At 45.3% G+C, this 17,887-nt stretch overlaps 1 protein-coding gene and 1 long non-coding RNA gene across 3 annotated transcripts in view; one reads left to right on the forward strand and one right to left on the reverse strand.

Moving 5' to 3' along the window:
* LOC137040230 (uncharacterized) overlaps positions 1-17,887 on the reverse strand; it is a 112,665-nt gene that overhangs the window by 8,550 nt on the left and 86,228 nt on the right. The window contains exons 4-5 of the long non-coding RNA XR_010897873.1: positions 5,376-5,481; positions 3,319-3,458 (exon numbers count right to left, since the gene is read on the reverse strand). This is a non-coding gene — a long non-coding RNA (uncharacterized lncRNA). The remainder of the gene's footprint in view (positions 1-3,318; positions 3,459-5,375; positions 5,482-17,887) is intronic.
* The window catches only part of bcor (BCL6 corepressor), a 40,730-nt gene that overhangs the window by 3,844 nt on the left and 18,999 nt on the right, over positions 1-17,887 (forward strand). Inside the window, exons 2-8 of one of the 2 annotated variants that reach the window (XM_067415661.1) lie at positions 4,517-4,592; positions 5,359-8,376; positions 9,576-9,632; positions 10,031-10,238; positions 12,084-12,371; positions 13,390-13,779; positions 17,487-17,788. In XM_067415661.1, the coding sequence (XP_067271762.1) occupies positions 4,590-4,592; positions 5,359-8,376; positions 9,576-9,632; positions 10,031-10,238; positions 12,084-12,371; positions 13,390-13,779; positions 17,487-17,788 (4,266 nt within the window). In that variant the 5' untranslated portion in view covers positions 4,517-4,589. The remainder of the gene's footprint in view (positions 1-4,516; positions 4,593-5,358; positions 8,377-9,575; positions 9,633-10,030; positions 10,239-12,083; positions 12,372-13,389; positions 13,780-17,486; positions 17,789-17,887) is intronic. The other variant, XM_067415663.1, reaches the window with a different exon arrangement.

A 17,887-nucleotide genomic window follows, 5' to 3' on the forward strand; every position in this document is an offset into this window, starting at 1 on the left:
CACGAAACGTTGAATGATTGAATGTGTGCAGTAAAATAATAAACTTTGGTTTATTCTTGCATTCCCTCAAATATTTCCGGAAAAGGGGCTTATGATTTCCTTATCCAATCGGCTATTTCAGCGCTTTAATATCTTTCATATTGTATAACTGTATCATTCTGCTTCTGCTATAGAATTTAAGTTGCTTCTGAAATAAACCTGAGCAGTTTGCGCGTTGTTCACAACGAACCCATTCCTCCACATCTTGTGTAAAACAATTTGCAAAACAATTGGGCTAAATCTTTAATAATATTTTGCTGCCTATTTAACACTTGGTATCAATGAGCAGACATCCTCATGGAGTTGCTTCCTTTACTAAATCGTATTGCCAAAGTTTGCTTTTGTCTTGGCAACCCGTTTGGTTTTGTTCGCCAGCGCTTTAGTTCGTGTGAGGGTGGAGGGATGCACTCGGATCGGATTTCGGAGTTTGGCTCCCGCTGGAGACGTCACGGTTTGATTGAAGTTTCTTCTCGGTCCGAGCGGTCCCGCGGGACGGCGCGCGCTGAAACGGGAGAGCTCTTCTCTTCGCTTCGGCAGCTTTTGTGCCGCAGCAGGAGCCCCGGCGTGCACGGATCGCTGCGCGCTCCCGGAGCGACGCCTACCCATGAATACATTGTTTTCTTTTCTCTGTGTTTCTTATTTCTCACACCCTAAAAGCTGACTTTGATACAAATACATTGTATTCGAGATAATAGAAAGATATGGTTTGAAAATGCCACCGTGACTTTAGGTTTATTAATGGCTAAAACGGAGGTCTAATACCCTATTTGCTCATCTTGTGCAGGAGCTCTTTACAGAGGTTTCTGTTAGGACTTTTGAATTATTAGTGTTGGAAATAATTGCAGTTCTTATACATGTTTTCATATGAACAACCAGTTAAGTCTCACGAGCCTTATTATGACACACATAAGTCTTGGTTCGAGTGGAACTGCAATTTATTCAGATTAATTCAGCGACCAATCCGTCTGCATCATAAGTGTTTTTGATTCACTAAAAAGAACCGGATCATAAGAGTAATTTGTGAGATGAGCCAGGGCAGGGGCACAGGTGAAAGACCCACGAGTCAGTCGGGGTAGTAGGCTACTAAATATTTCGCGTTGTAAATTCAGTAGGCTATTCGGCTGAATATTAGCTCAATAAACACTGAACGTTTTTTTAAAGTGCATTGTTCGGTCAGAATCCACTTCAAAGAGTTTAACATTTTTCAGAGTCATTCCAATATCGAATTTAAAAACGAAACCGGACCCGAATAAGCACTGGTTCTTTGGTCCCGCGACCTGAAAGTCTCAGAGAACAGAAAACCCAATTCGTATCGATCTGATGCGCAAGCAAGAGGGGGTTAGCGAGAACCAGCGCTGTGTAGTCTCTAGAGTGCACGCACGCAACCTACCATTTCAAAGCAGCGCACGAGGCAGACGGGGAGGTGAGAGAGAGAGAGAAAGAGAGAGAGAATGGCTGCGGGGGCCGCACGCGGAATGTGTGCGCTGCCAGCGCGTGGGGCTCGCAGCAATTCGTATCGCTTCTCGCAGCTGAATGTCTGCAGGCAAATAATCACTTTTGTATTAAATATCCGCGCCCTGGCCGCAGAATGTTTTGCTGTCATTTTCATCATAATGAGCCAGCCCATGCACAAGCGCATATAACAAGCAAAAAGTTTTGTCTCGTGTTGTGGGATGAATGATGCAAGTTGTCTAACCCCTTTGACTATGACTAGGCCTATTTATATGAACTTAAGATGTTTTTTTGACGAAAAGGGTGTGCTATAGATGTATCTGTCAAGCAGTTTTGAGACTTTTTCTCGGATAAATGTTCATTTTCGCGGGCATTTAGCCTGTCTCGTTGGTTGATTTGATATATCACGATAATACTAGCCTATCTTGAGTAGGCTACTATTATTTTCTAATGCTTTATATAATATTTTTATTGTTATAAAATAAGTGCTTATTCCAGGCCTGTATTTTCATTTACGCTAATGATCAATAAAAATAAGTGTGTGTGTGTGAATTCGTAGGCTACTTTTTGGTCAGGCTGTTCCCCCCCAATGTGTCATGCGTGAAAATATTACGGACCATGTAGGATATTTGGACCAATTAGACTATATATGCAGTAAGTTAGCCTAATATGCTATTACATTAGAAATACAAAGCAGCCAGTCCGCATTTGTTTCCTAATGATCACCTGCGAAAAGCCAAAAGCAACCGTGCAATTTTAGTTATTTTAAAAGGAAAATAATTTGGTTTATCGCCGCTCAAATCCCCATAAAGTTTAAAACAGAAAGGCATTTTGCTTATAGTGTGCTGTGATAATTTATGTAGGCCTATAGGTCTAGTGTCAGAACGTGGACGGATATTTTACATATAGCAACTTGGAAGTATGACACACGTTCATTTTAAGTTAGACATTGGACGCTTTAGACTGAAGGCAATAAAGATAAGCTCACACCTTCCACAGCAGAGCAGGTCTTCTTGAAACGTTGCGCTTTAATGAAAATGTCTTAGGGCTGCCTTGTGTTGAATACATTCTTTTCATAATGGACGCATGTGATACATGCTGTGTTTCCCCTTCATTCGGCTTTGTTTTATCTGCTGCTTACGGATATTATAAAACATTTTACTGCCACTTTAAGAGCGAGTGTCTGCGCGGCGGACGATAGGCTTGGCGATCTGCCACAATTGGAGAGCTGATGGCGGGGCCTCTGGGGCTTCTAGGTGGAGATCTCAGCGGCCTTCCTTTCTCTGCACTTGATCCCTTACTGCAAAAACTCACACCTCAGGAGCTAAACATTTAACACTCTCTTTCATGCTCCGCACACTTTATAACATCATCTCGTGTTCTTCTGTCAACACTAACTTGAAGCAGCGGCTTTCACGCCTGCTCTCTGTGCCACACTATTCTTTGGGCAAGCATTCAAAATAATTCGTTTGATTTCCAAATGTAAGTATGCTCACAGCTTATTGTTGTTTTGGAATCCTTTGCATTATTATACCATGGAAAATACAAGAACATGTTTTCTTTCATACTTTGTTATACAAAGGCATATATATTTTTTTATGCATTTTATTTTATATGTGAGCTGAACATCACGCACTGCAAAATTACAGAATTTGTTTTCTTAAGCTGGCCGCGCGCGTTAACAGGTAATGGCGGATAAAGAACGTAGCCTACAATGTGACGCAGCAAAGTTTGACCTTTGTGTAGTCTTTTGTTTTGTTTATAAGCCAAGGTGATTAGAAACAAAGTTAAAAACAGCCTATGTAGCTCGATTCAGTGTTGGCTCACCTGCATTAAATGGCAGACAAAGCGCCCGGCGCGCTTGGCTTGTGATTGATGTCTTTGAGAGCGGAGGTTTCTTTCCTCCATGGGGGGTGAGTACCCCTCTTACCGAAGCGCCCCTCAAATGCATAATGTCCTCGCCCCCGCTGGCGGAATGAAAGAGAGGGTCACAGAGGGGACGGAAAATGAGAGCGTAGAGAACGTGACTGAATGGCCAAGGCGAGTGGGTTTCTGCTGCGCTCCCCACGGCACTGGGTCGGATTAGGTTTTGAGAGAAGGGGAGGATGGGGGAAGGGAGGCACACGCTCCGGGAACAGGGGCAGAATTTACGTTTATTAAGTTTAATGGAGGCTTAATGCTGGTATAGTTATAGGACAATAATTCAAATTCACGAGTAAATGCAAGAGGTTTATACTGTTTACTTATGTGTATGTGCTTAGTGTGAATAACGCATCCTTTCCTGTTTTTCATAAATTCAACGGGTTTTTTTTGGTCATTTGTATTAATTTAGTTTAAAAGAATTAAAGCTGTTGTGTGATTCAGGTTGCTATGAAAGTGATGCATGCACATCTGTTTGTGTGTGTGTAGGTTGGTTTGATTGATGACAGAGGGCAAACTGTCTCACTCCTTCAATAGCAGCGACTGTGGCCATGTCTCCAGATAAGCTCTGGGTCTGCGTTATTGAAATCTGGGGTCTGTAGAGCCATCAATAACAGAGGCGCAGCTCGCCTTCTCAACAAAGCTTCGCTGTAATGTCTTGCCAAGCCGTGGGGCTGGGCAGCAGTATTTTGGGGGGAGGGGGGGGGGGGGGGGTTTGATTGCTGCTTTCTCCGCTGTAATGATGACACTCCCCCCTTTGCGTTGCTCTGTACGAGTACAGAACGCAGAGGGATTCCTTATCAGAGCACTTGCTCTGAGATAAGGCATGTGGCCCGGTGACCGTTTGTCGAGATGAAGGCATGCGGAGGTGCAGAATCAGGCCAAGGCCTCACCATGAAAAGGTCCTTTCTTATTATCCCTCTCTCCGCTCAGGTTAGCAGTAGTACGCCAATTTCTCTGCTCGGTGATCAAGGTTAATTTTCACTCCAGTTCATTGTGTTTACCCTGAGCTTGAAATTGTATATGAATAAATAATAGAATGTTTTAAATATTCCCTAGTCTTTAGAACTGCATTATATATAAGATCTTTTTTTCCCTCCAACAGAAAATTATCCTTTTGGGATGGTGAAGACCAGAGAATCTGTTGAGAACTAACAGACAGAGTCCTCATTCAAAGCATGGTATGCATTTCATACATTTAACACGCACACATGAATGTAAACAATGGATATTCCCTTTCAGTTAGTCATGTGTTAGAACAGCTTTGTGTCTTATTTCTTTTCTTCATTGTTAGATTTTAAACCGTCCCTCCCACATTAAAATATATCAATCTGTCATGCTTGTAAAGTGCATTTGTTTTCATGCATTAGAATTCTCCATTGTTGACAGATGCATTTTGTCAGAATGTACAAGCCAGTACTGGCATAATTTTAACTCCCAGGTCACTCAGGTATGATGGGCAGACCGATCTGTGCTGTCTACAAGACTTCCCAGAAAACATACATCAAAGAAGCTGCTTTGCCCATACTATAACCTCACTGCAGTTGACATTTAAGAACGATTTCTGCATTCTCCTGTTGTGACCTTGACTAGTGCGAGATATTGTGAATTTGTGATGTCCTTGTAATTTCCTATTATACTTTGTATAATGGTGGGGAAAACATGAGATTAATGTGAGAGTGTTTTTTTTTTTAAGTCAGATTTTTGTATAACATGACCACATGTGATGTCTCTTAAAAATGCTGTGATTCAGTTTTGTGGCTCATACCACATGCAGATTTCCATGATAAATCGGTCAGCTCTTTAAGTGAAAGGTGAATCGTGTCTGATGTTAATCTGGATTGGCCTTTTGTTCACTTGTCTGTCTGTTGTCTGAGTCTTATTGCTCTTTGTTTGTTGTCTCTCCCCCCTCCCCCACCCTTACCACTTTCTGCTCTTTTGTCACAGGTGGATGCGAGTACAACCTGCAGAATGAACCCTCTCAGTGCGCTTGGCATCGATCGGACCAGCCTGATGCGGGAGAGCCTCCGTGTTCATGGAGGGATGGTTTATCCACCGGGAATTCGGACCCTGGCAACAGAAAAGGGCTATGTTGGTGACAGGATCCCTGACTTGCTCTACAAACCTGATGTGTCTCTCGACAGCAGAAAGACCACAAACAGTTATGTTGGACTTTATAAAAGTTCCCCACCTGGGATTCAGAAGCCGATGATGGTGCCTGGGACTGGTGCAGACGCTTTAGGGTTGGACAGACGGGTCATACCAGGAGATAAGCCCCCAGAACTGAGTCTCAATGGTGGTGGCAGCTATCTGCGGGTTCCATGGATGAATCCTTACCATGAAGCTGGAATGTACCCTTTCTTAGACTCCAGTAAATACGCTGCTTTGAACATGTATAAAGCATCAATCCTGTCACAACCACCACATTACCTTCCTCAGCATCTGACCTACCAGTCTCTATGTGCAGGAGGCAGTGCAGCTGGTACAGAGCGCTTGTTTTACATGCCCCCCTATCCCCCTGCACCTATATCTTCACCTCTTGCTCCTCCTCTCAGGATCCCCACTGCAACCGTTGCCCCTACTGCACTTTCACCTATGATGCACCACCAGGACAAAACAATACAGAGTATTGGTCCAAGGATTCACCATGAGCCCTCAGCTTTTGGGCAGCAGACATTACATCAACAGACCCAGCCCCACCACCAGTCACCCAGTGATAGGCAACACAGCAGCAGTGGAAATAGTGCCAGCAACAGCAAGTCCACACGGACCCCATCCAGTAAAAACACAAGCAGCACTAGCAGTAATGTTAGCAACAGTAGCAGCATTGGTGCTAGCAGCAACGCCAGTTCCATAGTCTCAGTAGACTCATGTCCTTCCCATATAATGCATCCGCCCCGCCCTACACCACGCCCCCCTCAGCCACCTGCAGCCCCTCCACCCCCTCCTCCACCTCTTGTGGATAGCACTATGGAGTTCCAGAAGCCTCTGTATAGGAGTCCTTCCTCATCCTCGTCATCAACACCATCGGTTGCTCACCCGATCTACATTAACAGCATGTCCCAAGAGCTTCGCTCTCCAATTCGGCCGACTAGCCAGAAGCCTAAAGCCAAAGAGGCAACCATGGAGTCCAGAGGTATGGGAAATGAAAGAAAGGGCAGCAGCTCACCTGTTAAGACCTCTTCTGAGAAACCACCTCAACAGGGGCCTATTACCAAAGACCCAGCAGACAAGCCTTTAGACCTGTCTGCCAAAATCATTGACTTCGAAGGACCTACCAATGGGTACCCCCCAAAATTAGAGGCCTTAGCCAAGCTTGGCTATTCCCCCACCGCTCGTTATGGACTTCCCCCAAATAGGGAGCTTTTAAAAGAAACTCTTTCTCCAGCTGTTAGCACTTCTTCCAAAACTCCAGAAAGGCCTGAGATAATTAGCACTTTACCCTCTTCCTGGGTTGTGCCAAATCCTACCCAGACAATCAGCTCTGAGGCCAGTCAAAACAAAGGCTCCAGCATCATCAAGAACAAGAATCTTGAACATGTGGTGCCACAGTCAAGAAGTTCCTCTTGTCCCAGAATCGATGACCAAAACAATGGCTCAAACCCAAGTTCTGCACCTGTTGTCATGACTACAGCATCTCGGCCATCATCTGTCTCACCTTCCCCCAAGATTAATGGTGAATGGTCAAAGTCAGTTTCCACCCCACCAGAAAAGACCCCAACTAATAACCATGGTGGTAGCCACCCTATAGCTACAAAGCCCTCAAAGTCAATCAAAAAAAATGAATCACCTGAAATTGGCTTCAAGCCGCAGCAATCACATTTAGAGAATGGACATGCTCCAAGCCACCTTTACATGCCTCAGGGTGAAACGTATCTTCCTCCCAGCTTAGCATATTCTAACAGATATCTCTCATACCCAGTACCTGAGAGTCTTTCTCTTTCCCACTTGCAGTTGTCAGGAAAAGGGCCAGTGTACCCTCATCCAGTTCTGCTGGGCACTAACAGTCTGTATTCAGCACGTTTGCCACCCAAGGCTGGCATCCCATATGGAATCCCACCCAGTCATGGAGAATATCTGACCTACCACGACTCACAAGAGATGGTCCATCCGCTAATGTCTCCCCACCTGCCCCTGGACCACAAAGTCACTGAGCGTCTGGAACTGAGGCCCAGACCCCTGGACAAGCCTTGGCACCACGACGAGGCTCCATACAAGCGCCAGAGCATCACTGACACAGACCCAAGCTACAAATCTGAGAGGGAGTCAGAGAGGCAAGACATTTTGGGCTCAAAATCTCAGAACAAGCCTCACACAGTGAATAAAGAGGAGATCGTCTGCATCGACCTGGTCCAAGATGACACAGATGGCAGTCCAGAGCCAGACAAACATAGTGCCATCGATGTCAAATGCAAAGAGCCAGCTAAGCCAGTCGGCAGTGGGACAGGGATGGGAAATGAAAGTGGCAGTAATTCTGAGGGGAAAGAGCCAGAACTCATGCAGATCTTGCGCTCTAGCCAGCCTGCCGTATCTTGGCCAACTGATTCAGAGCGACGGGCAGAGGTATGCAGCCCACCTCGCCCACAGAAGCTGTCTGACTCCCCTGTGCACAGCCAGAATGAAGAAAGTTCCTCTGAGCATAGCCCACTACCTGACATGTTGGAAGAGCAGACACTACGCTGTGCCAGAACCTCCGGCGAAAGGGCCCGAGGTGATGGTGGGGAATTCAAAGTTGATCGGCACCACGCTAATCGACAATATGTGGACTTGGACAAGGATGGTCAAGAAGACACAGAATCTCATGAGGATGAGGAGGAAGGACATGGATTGTCTAAAAGCAAGAGATCCAGCCTGGCCAAGAGAATAGCCAACTCCTCAGGCTATGTTGGCGACCGCTTCAAGTGCGTCACCACTGAACTGTATGCAGACTCCAGCAAATTGAGCCGGGAACAGAGAGCATTGCAGGTCAGTTACACTATTTTGTATGTTGTTAGGATAAATAGGGAAGTTTGTGCAATTATGGAGCATGTCACGTGTCTTTGTCACATTTTATGTTTGAGAATCATTCAGGTCATGTAAGAGTGTCATAATTTGAGAACACCTCTCATTTTCTGTTCCCTGGTCAACTCTACAAGGACCAGTTTCCCAGCCACCCTGAGATTTACATCTACACTTTAAAAGTAGCTCAATGACCTCAGTTTCGGCTTTGAACGAGCACTTGTATCTAACTATCCACACTCGGTTATATTGAGCGCCTTGCTAATTACAGATCTCCGTAACCCACTCTCCCTCTCCTGCTCTCTCTTTCTAGTAGTTTTTGGGCCCCTGCTGTGAATCTGTCAAACAGGCTTAAATGCCAGCAGTTCTACAGTTAGCGTGAGAGAACTTGTACAAGAACGCACACGCTTGAGTGTGTGGTTCAGTCAGCGGCTGAAAGGGTTAACACAAAGTGCCGTCTGTGGCTGCTTTGCCCAGTCGTGCGGAATCTCAGCTGCCAAATGTTTGTGTGTGTGTGCGTGCTTGCATGCATGCCGTAGCCTTGCTAGCACATAATGCTGCAGGCAACTGTTAACCTGCAGGTGAGCTCTGGAGACCAGTGTGTGCGTGTGTGTGGGGCATACCCAAACATAATCACACACCCTTTCTTAAAGGCTTCCATCTTGCACTCATTTATACACACGCACACAAAAACATGCACACCCCCAGGCCCCCAATAGCCATGTGCTTGGTGGCAGCCCTCCCAGATTAAGTAAAATCCGGCCCATTCTTTCCTGATGGGGAAGATTAGAGTTCTTACCAGCAGCAGCGAGCAGAGCGCTCGCCGACTGGCAGAGTCATCAGCGCACACACACATAGTCGCGCAGCAGAGGGAGAGTAAGGGAGAGGCTGAACGAAAGCAATGCCCTAATTTCAGATAGCCCACACAATTTGTAAAGTCTTTTTAAATAAGCCCAGTATTTTCTATGTATTTCCACATGTCCTTTTGAAGTTTGTATGATTTAAACATCAGCTTTCAAAACCATATCATTCTCAGATATTTCCTTATTTCCCCAATATTTTTTGTGTAATGGTAAGTTAATGTTTGTTTGAAGATGTGTTAAATTTGTGTAAATATTCAATTCAAATCATTGAAAAAGATATTGAGCCCCATTCTGATTGCTTAGATGGAAGGATTATCACAAGAGGACAGTAATTTAAGTCAACCAGCTGCGTTTTGGGAGGTCAGTTCATTTTATTTTTAAACTACTAATCAGTTGAAATGAGTAACATTTAGTTTTGCGCCCACAGGCGGTTGTGAAGTTAGACTTTTTTTCTTCCTTTTCCTCCTATTTTAGGGGTCCTGAAAATTGCATGGTCAAATTTGAGTAAAATGAATCCCCTTGACTTCACCTGTATCAGTTAGATTTTGTTATAAGTTATTGATATGCATTTTCTGCATTTTACTCTAATGCACTTAAGCTCCTGTTCTACTCTCACTGCAGATTTATTTTATGCAAGTCTTATTCTGTTTTTTCCCTCTGTTTTTGTTGTACTGGAGCACATGAGAGACAGGCTTTACAGCTGGTGCTCGTAACACTGGATCTGGTTTCACGATTGTGCCGTGTGTGTGTCTGTGTAGCGTGCGATGATGCGTTTCTCGGAGCTGGAGCTGAAGGAGAAGGAGGGGTGTGTGTCGTCTGCAGCGCCCGGACCGGGAAGAGAGCGGGAGAGAGAGAGGGAGCTGGCAGAGAGCCAGTGTGGAGCGGGAGACTGGGAACGGAGCCAGCCAAGCTCCAGGCCCTCCGCAGCCCTTTCGGCCCTCTCCGATCACACCGAGCAGCATAACGGTAAGACATGCACACACACACACAAGCGCTGTCTCCCTCTCCAGCGCTTTTTTATTTTTTTGCTGGCTATCTCACACTTTCCGTCTTTCTTGTAACGTCTGTCGTATGCGCTGTCTCTAACTTTCGTCTTGCTTGCAAGCTGCCTTTTTTCATGCATTTCTTTCATCCTTTCCTTTTGTCCCATCTCCTGAAATCTTTCGGAACCATCTCAGTTTTACAAGCACTTACTCTCTTTACTCCCCCCCCCCCCCAACCAAGCCCCTTGCACTTCCTCCCCGTTTCACTAGGGACGGTCCCTGCGCTGTGGCGCTTCACGCTACAGCGTTAAACCAGCGGAAACGACGTGGTAAACATGGCTTCCGCCACCGCCACCCTCAAACAGGAAGCACACAAATAAATATGCACATGCTTCGACTCTCCTTCTCTCTCTTTACCCCTCTCTCTATGCTGTTTTGGCTCTTGTTTTTTCCACTTGAGCTTTGGTAATGGCCTAATGCCATCAGATTTCCAAATCAACACTTTGCTGCTATGTGACCTCGCTCTCCCTGGTGGCTTTCACAGAGGCGAGGCGTTTCCTGTGCATGTGGGTCAGAGTGTGTGTGTGTGTGTGTGCGTGCGTGAACCCTTGCATGTGTGTCAGCCACACAGACAATTAACAGCGCTCTGGATTACATAAACAGAGTGCGCTCAGCAGACAGACCGGCAGTTCCTGTGAACCTCCAAGGGTGAAAATGCTACGGAAAAACCTTCTACTGTAGTTTAATTTTTCAGCACATCTGCCGAATACTATTCTATTCAACAACTGATACAGTTCGAGTAATTGGTTTTAAGAAACTAAATTGATTATTTGACTTTGCGTGTCCTTTCTGGATGTTTCATGTCCTTCGTTCCTCTCTTGATTTTTATGCCCATTCTGTCCTTCAACATCTCTCTCTCTTTTGCAACGGCCACATTAACTCTCTGGGTGACGCGAACGATGTTACCATGGTGATCTGTTTTGGTGCAGAGTTGCTATGGTGCACACATTGCCATGAATTATGGGATGCATGTGGTGTTAGTCACATGCTTTGTGCGTGTCTGTGTGTGCTTGGGGCAGGGTGGGCTGCATTCTTACCCAGGCCAGTATAAAGGTTGCTCTGTTCTGCATCGAAAGCGTGATAATGAAGTCATTTTGGATGTACAATTATGCACTGTTGCATACTAAAACAAAACAAAAAAGATTTAGGTTTATGTGTGACTTGGAAGATTTCAGCTAGCTGCCTAATTTGTGTGTGCATGTTTTTTTAGGACGTGCATGTGCCTCAATATAGTGAGAGAGAGAGAGTGTGTGTGTGTGTGTGTGTGTGTGAAAGAGAGAAGCGGGCGGTACGGAGTGTGAGCCCCTAGCGCCTGTCTTTGATCTGCGCCGCTGCTCTTAGCTGCCGGGAGACATTCTCAAGGAGCGCTTTTCACTGCCACACACAGAACGGGAGAAAGCAGGAGAGGGGGGGAGGAGAGTGTGAGGAGGGAGAGGAAGGGGGAGGGAGAGGAGACTTGAGCTAGGTTGCCGCTTGCGCTCTTGGCACGGATGTTTCGGGCTAATTTAAGCTTGCAGAGAGCGCAAGCAAGCTCGCCCCTGTTTGCCGTCTAGCTCCCCGTGTGGGATGGGTGTGGTGTAGTTAGCACAAACATGCAACTGTCCAAGGTGGGGGTGGGGGGGGGTTGTTTTTCTGTAGTCTTTTCCTCTCTATCTCTCACCGTCTGCATCCCTGTGCTCTACTGGCCTGTCTCGCTTCTTTTGAACTTGAAAACGGTCTTTCTTTGCAAGCTGGTGACTAACGCATTTGTGTTTGTGTGGCTATGCAGGTGCGACACCAACATGTGCGAACAACAGAGTTCCTGTGCTCCAGCGGTGCGGCCCACCAGCCGACATCCCGCAGTCCCGCCGAGCGGAGGAGAAGAGAGCGAGGGATGTGAAAGGAGAGGAGGAGGGGTCTGTTGGCACGGCGACGAGCAGGAAACGTGCATTGGGTTTGGAACAGAGCCAAGGCCACCCTGATTGCACGCACACCGCAGAAGAAAGAGATGGAGAGAGACGGACGAGAGGAGAGGACGATAATGGCATCGCGGCGAAGAGAGCGAGACTGATTTCAGGTAGACGTCTCGGTTGTCTGTCTCCAATGTCCTTCACGTTCTCTGTCATCTTTTCATCCCGTTCTTTCTGCCACTTTTGCAAACAGCAAGTAGTGGATGTTCCACTCTGTCTTTCATCTTATCGCCAACCTCCTGTCTCGCTATCTGACACGTCTCACTCTCTCTCCAGGGTTCAGCTGTTCTTTTCCCCTTTCCTCGGCTCGCTCCCGCTTTGATCCTTTCGCTGGCCTTTTTGATTCATCTTGATTTGTGTTTATTGCCGTCACATGGTCCAGATAAACACAACTGCCGGGCGTTCTATGCCCTACTCTGTCTTTGTGCTCAGTCTAAAGGGCGTTTTCAGACATCAAAACAATCTTTGTATAAACTTTTAATCATTTAAATGTGTTCCAGAAAGCTTGTTTTTGTCAGCAAAACGAATGTGTCTGCATGCGAGTGCCTGTTTAGCCATGTACATTTATTTCAAAGCTATCAAACTTGTGGGTGTTTGTGTTCTAGGCGGAAACAACTCTAGTAACAATTGGAAAACATTTCCTGCTAAGTGTGCAACCCTTTGTTTAGAACATTTTGTGTATTAAAACTAGTGGACAGTGCTAAATTCAGCAGTAAACAGGGTGCACTGGAGATGCATTATTATCCAATTCTGGAGATGCATTGTAATCGACCAACTTGTAGTTAGAGATGTATATATGTACACCCTAATGCTTTCTAAATGCAACAGCACCTGATTCATATAACCACATAATTATTGTTCCAGAACTAGGGTATTAAGTCTTGGATTTACAAGACTTAAAATATCTGGTGTCTTCTGAACAAATCTGGACACAGTTTAGTACCTAATGTATGTAGTCAGACAATCAGAACATCCCCTTGTCCAAATTTGAGATTCATGTAAAATCCAGGTGTACACAGCAATTGGTCCCAACTGACCACCTAAAATTGGATAATCCTATCCAGATGTTAATACCAGTCACCAGCTTGCAAAGTATAAACGGATTGCCTCTATCTATCTCTACAGATGTGTGGCCGCAACCCTCCGAGCAAGAGGTGAAGAATTTGAAGGTGTGTATCGAGTTGACGGGTCTTCGGCTCAGTAAGCCCCGTCACCTTCATAATCTCCAGGAACTGTGGGATAGACAGGGGCAGCTCAACCATGACAGACCGCAATTTGGAGCTCCAAACCTGGGTTTGCCTCCCACATCCAAATCCTCTCTTCCACCACTCCAAACCGCCAGGAGGGAAAAGCTTGACCCTTGCCCCCCAGAGATCCCGAGAGTCGCCCACGGTGTCCCTGCTGTGGATCGAAAGGTCAAAGCAAATGGATTTGAAGACAAGGGGATGAAGAGGAAATCAGAAGTGGAGAGATGCTGGACTAAGGAACAGCTGGAATTCACTGGATCCGACACAGGTACATCTTCCCATTCTGTCTTATTTAAATGCATTGTTGGTAGAACAGAGAAGCCTGTCCCTTTAGAAGGCATTGTTAACAGGACCTTGGACTTAAGATGGAAAGGTGTAAATTGGTTTTGCCATGGTATCCTGTTTTATTTGCATGACTAAATGGTTTCTTCGTTTAGCAGTTTAGTCACAAACTGGTCAACTGTTCAGGAAGAGATGTTGGTACAGGTTTCACCTACCTTACCTACTTACCTGCCCTGCAGTGTTTACTTCCAACCCTAATCAAACACACCTGAACTAGCTAGTCAAGGTCTTCAGAGTTACTAGTAAATGGCATTTGAATTCATTCATGGTTAGAGCTAAACTCTGCAGGACATTGGCCCTTGAGGACCAGGGTTAAGAACCACTATTACTATTACCCTACTATTCCCCACACCCTAAATAATATGGCTTAAACCAGAGGTCAGACTCCGTTCCCAGAGGGCCACAGTCCAACAGAGTTTAGTTCCAACCCTGCTCCAACACACATAACTGAAGTCTTCAAATAAGCTTGAAGGACTCAATAAGCTTCAGCATATGCATTTAATTAAAGCCGTGGCCCTCCAGGAACTGATTTTGACACCCCCGGCTATCGTAGTTTACGGCCTATGCACTGAACCTCACATGGCATATACTACTTCCTGCATGGAAGCTACCTACCTATATACTACAATCTTTACCCATACTATACTATACAAACTACATCCTTTCCCACTTCATACTAGTCAACATACTACCCATATGTCTTTCGAATGGCACGTCTGTAAATGGTGCTCTAAGCAAAGACTAAGTCTCATTTAGTTAGGTCAGAGAAGGACCCAGAAGGAGAGAACTGAGCAGGGATGACACGAACACTGTGAGTGAATGAGACACAAAGAGAGAGAGAGGCTGTTAGAAAGCAGAGAGAAAGGGTGGAAAAAGGAGGAGTGGAAGAGATGAGAAGAGGATACTGAGCGCTGAGGGGAGAACTGAGGTGATAGACGAGAGCGCGGCAGTAGAGAGAGGCAGATTAGAGGAAAGCGGAGCACGTCGCCCTGTGTCTGCGGCTTCGGTATAGCAATAATGATTCTTGTTGATTGACAAGCCGCACTTGCACACGCTCACACACACTCTCTCAGACGCTTGCGTCCTTGTTGGTATAAAAGCATCGCCACGAAAGCGCATGCCGCAGAGTAATGAGCCATGAGATTCCACAACTGTGCAAATAACGTGTGTGTGTGTGTGAGGCTGCCCGTCAGTATCTTGGCTGCTGGATATTGTGCTGGCGTTCTGTCAGGAGGATTAGAGAGCAGCAAGACGAGACTCTTTATCTCGCTCTATCCCTCACTCCGTGCGTGTGTGTGAGTAATATGTGCTATACATATGTATCTTGGTTATACTCAAGCTGAGAGATGCTTTGCTAGTTAATGCATTAGTGTCTGTGTGTGTGTGTGTGTGCCCAGTTGCGTGCTAATGGGAGGCTAATATCCCCCAGATGTCCCTGTCAAAATCCGTCTCCCACCGCACACATACATACTCTCGCTCTTCAGCCGAGGGAATTCGTACGCACACGCAAGCTAATTTGTGTTGTCTATGACGAGGTGTGAGGGACAAGACACGCATGCTAGTGATGCACATCTCTCCGCTGTAAGCCCCAGGGTGCGTGTGTGTGTGTGTGTGCGCAGGTTTTTAGCACGCTGCTTTTGTTCTGTTGATTTTTAAAGGCATTAAGGTCTTTGCTCCCCTTTTGCTAATTGAGTGATTCACTTAGGTTGCAGAGCACGCACACTGCGCGTGTGTGTGTGTGTGTGTGTGTGTGGGGTAGGTGCGGTGGATCCGGTCTCAAGGGTTCTCGGGGTAGGACTTTAATTAGCCTGTTGAAGGAGAGGAGCACATTACGCAGGCTGGAACAGTTTGCCCATGAGAATGGGTTCTTGTGCGTGTATGCGCGCACACACACGCACAGTTGCACAGTTGGTGGTCTGTGTGATGAAGGTTCTCTAAGGTGCTTTTGTCTCGGCCCAATCTATTAGATCCGCCAGTTTCGTCTCCACCAAACGAAATCATTGCATTTCTAAGGGGACCGTTGATGTGAAGTGGATCTGACTTCGTAGCGAAGACACGATTTGCAAATATACTGCCCGTGTACATTTGCGCACATTTGTGAATGCTAGTAACAGTGGTTAACTGATGGTTTTTTCAATTAGACAACATTTTTATGCTAACAATTTCTCATGCTTCTTTTTGGTAATATTAACTCCATTCACATTTTTTTAATACTAAATAAAAAACATATTCCTTGATATCTTTGTATATATCCTTAATTCTAAGTGAATATAAAAAGTTATTTGAAAAACACTTATTTTACTAAATATTTACTTAAAGAAATGTACAAATTGATGATCAAAAACAAACAAAAAAAAAAACGCTTATTTTGAATTCAGCCGAAATGTGAAACATTGTAACAATCAAATGTAAAGTTTGGATATGAATGTAAAAACAAAAAGGCTTTCAGAACAAGAATTGTTGGCAAGAATCGGGTTATCGTTCAATTCAGATCATCGAGTTTCAAAAAAATCAATGAATTGGCCTGGCTTATTTATATATATATCGGTGTTTAGCTAGTCGGTAGTGTTTTTGTTGGCTATGTGGTCTTTGGCATTCTTGCTTGCATACGTGAGAGAGATTTCCTCTGCGCGTTGGGGCCCTCGGTGTGTGTGTGTGTGCGCGACTGAACGGGGAATATGATGAATAATGGAACAGATGTGGAGCGTGCTCGGTTTCTCTCCCTCTCTCGGCCTTGTGCTCACCCTTTCATCGTCTCTTTCCCTCGCTGCTGCATCTCTCTCTCTCTCCCTCTCTCTTTTTCCACTTCTACGTCCGTCCGTCATTTCTCCTTTTCTCTTCGCTGTTGCTTCCCTTTTCATTTGATTTCCCTCTCTTATCTTGCTCTTCCTTTCATGTTTCTTCTCTTTTTCCCTTCCGTCCTTCTCTGCCGGTTGATGTTATCGCTTAAACGTGCCTCTTTTGCTCTGGTCACGTGATGCAAAATAGAAAGCAGACGATGGAAAGGATGCATCAATTTTTGTAAATCCTTCCGTCCTTTGTCCGTCCCTCGTAAGGCGGTCAGCATGCTGCCGTTCATTCTACCGCTGTCAGTCTGATCTACCTAACAAGACCTTAAGGAAGCTTCTGTCGGTTTGATTTTGTGTGCGTTTTGCCCTTGATGAAATCGTAAATCCCAGATTTGTGTTCTTGCAATTTTCTGTGTTGTTTCTTCCCTGTTGTATTCGCAAGTCAAGGCTGATTTTATAAATACGAAAATTTGTGCAGTAATATTTGTTTTTTTTATGTTTTACTATGCCAGAATTGATACTGAAAAGTTGGCTGGTATATTCACAGAATGTGAGGTCACAAAATTCTGCATTATTTTATGATTTAATTAGCTCTTTTGTGCTGTTTTTTGTTCCCTTTGAATGTTAATTAAATATTTTGTTTTTGATTTTCCCTTTTCATTCTACTTTGGTATTTTCTGCTCACTTTTATTCATTTTACCAAATGTTAACATTTTGCAGAATTATGTAGATTTTCTGTGACAACCAGCACTGAAAAATCCGAACTAAAAAGTTTAATTCATAGGTAATACTAATACTATGCTTATAAATAAATAATCGTTTTATTCTCTCTCTTTCTCTCTAGCTATTCCTATTCTCTCTGATGGATTTTGTGGTGATTCCATAAGGAAGTTCTCCACTATTCCTTCTCACCTTTCTGACAAACGGCAGCGATTCAAGGACCACCGGAAGTCAGTGGGATCTTCCTCACCCTCTCCGGACCCTGACAGCACTTTCCCGTCTCGTTTGCGCCGGCACGGCGACCCTGAAAAGCCAAAGGGCAAGCGGCAGTGCAAGACCAAGCACCTCGGCCAACAGGAGCGCAGGATGCTGTTGCAGTCGACCAATGAGGAGTGTCCTGAACTCAGCCCTGCCCACCAACACAAGGTGAGCGCTGCTGCACATGTCCATGTAGTGACAGAAGGTCGAGGTGCTCGTTTATCCGAGCAAGAACGTCCTTTCTTTGTCAGCACGTGCGAGGCTAAA

This window comes from Pseudorasbora parva, chromosome 14 (assembly GCF_024679245.1).
Source record: "Pseudorasbora parva isolate DD20220531a chromosome 14, ASM2467924v1, whole genome shotgun sequence".
Classification (NCBI taxonomy): Eukaryota; Metazoa; Chordata; class Actinopteri; order Cypriniformes; family Gobionidae; genus Pseudorasbora; species Pseudorasbora parva.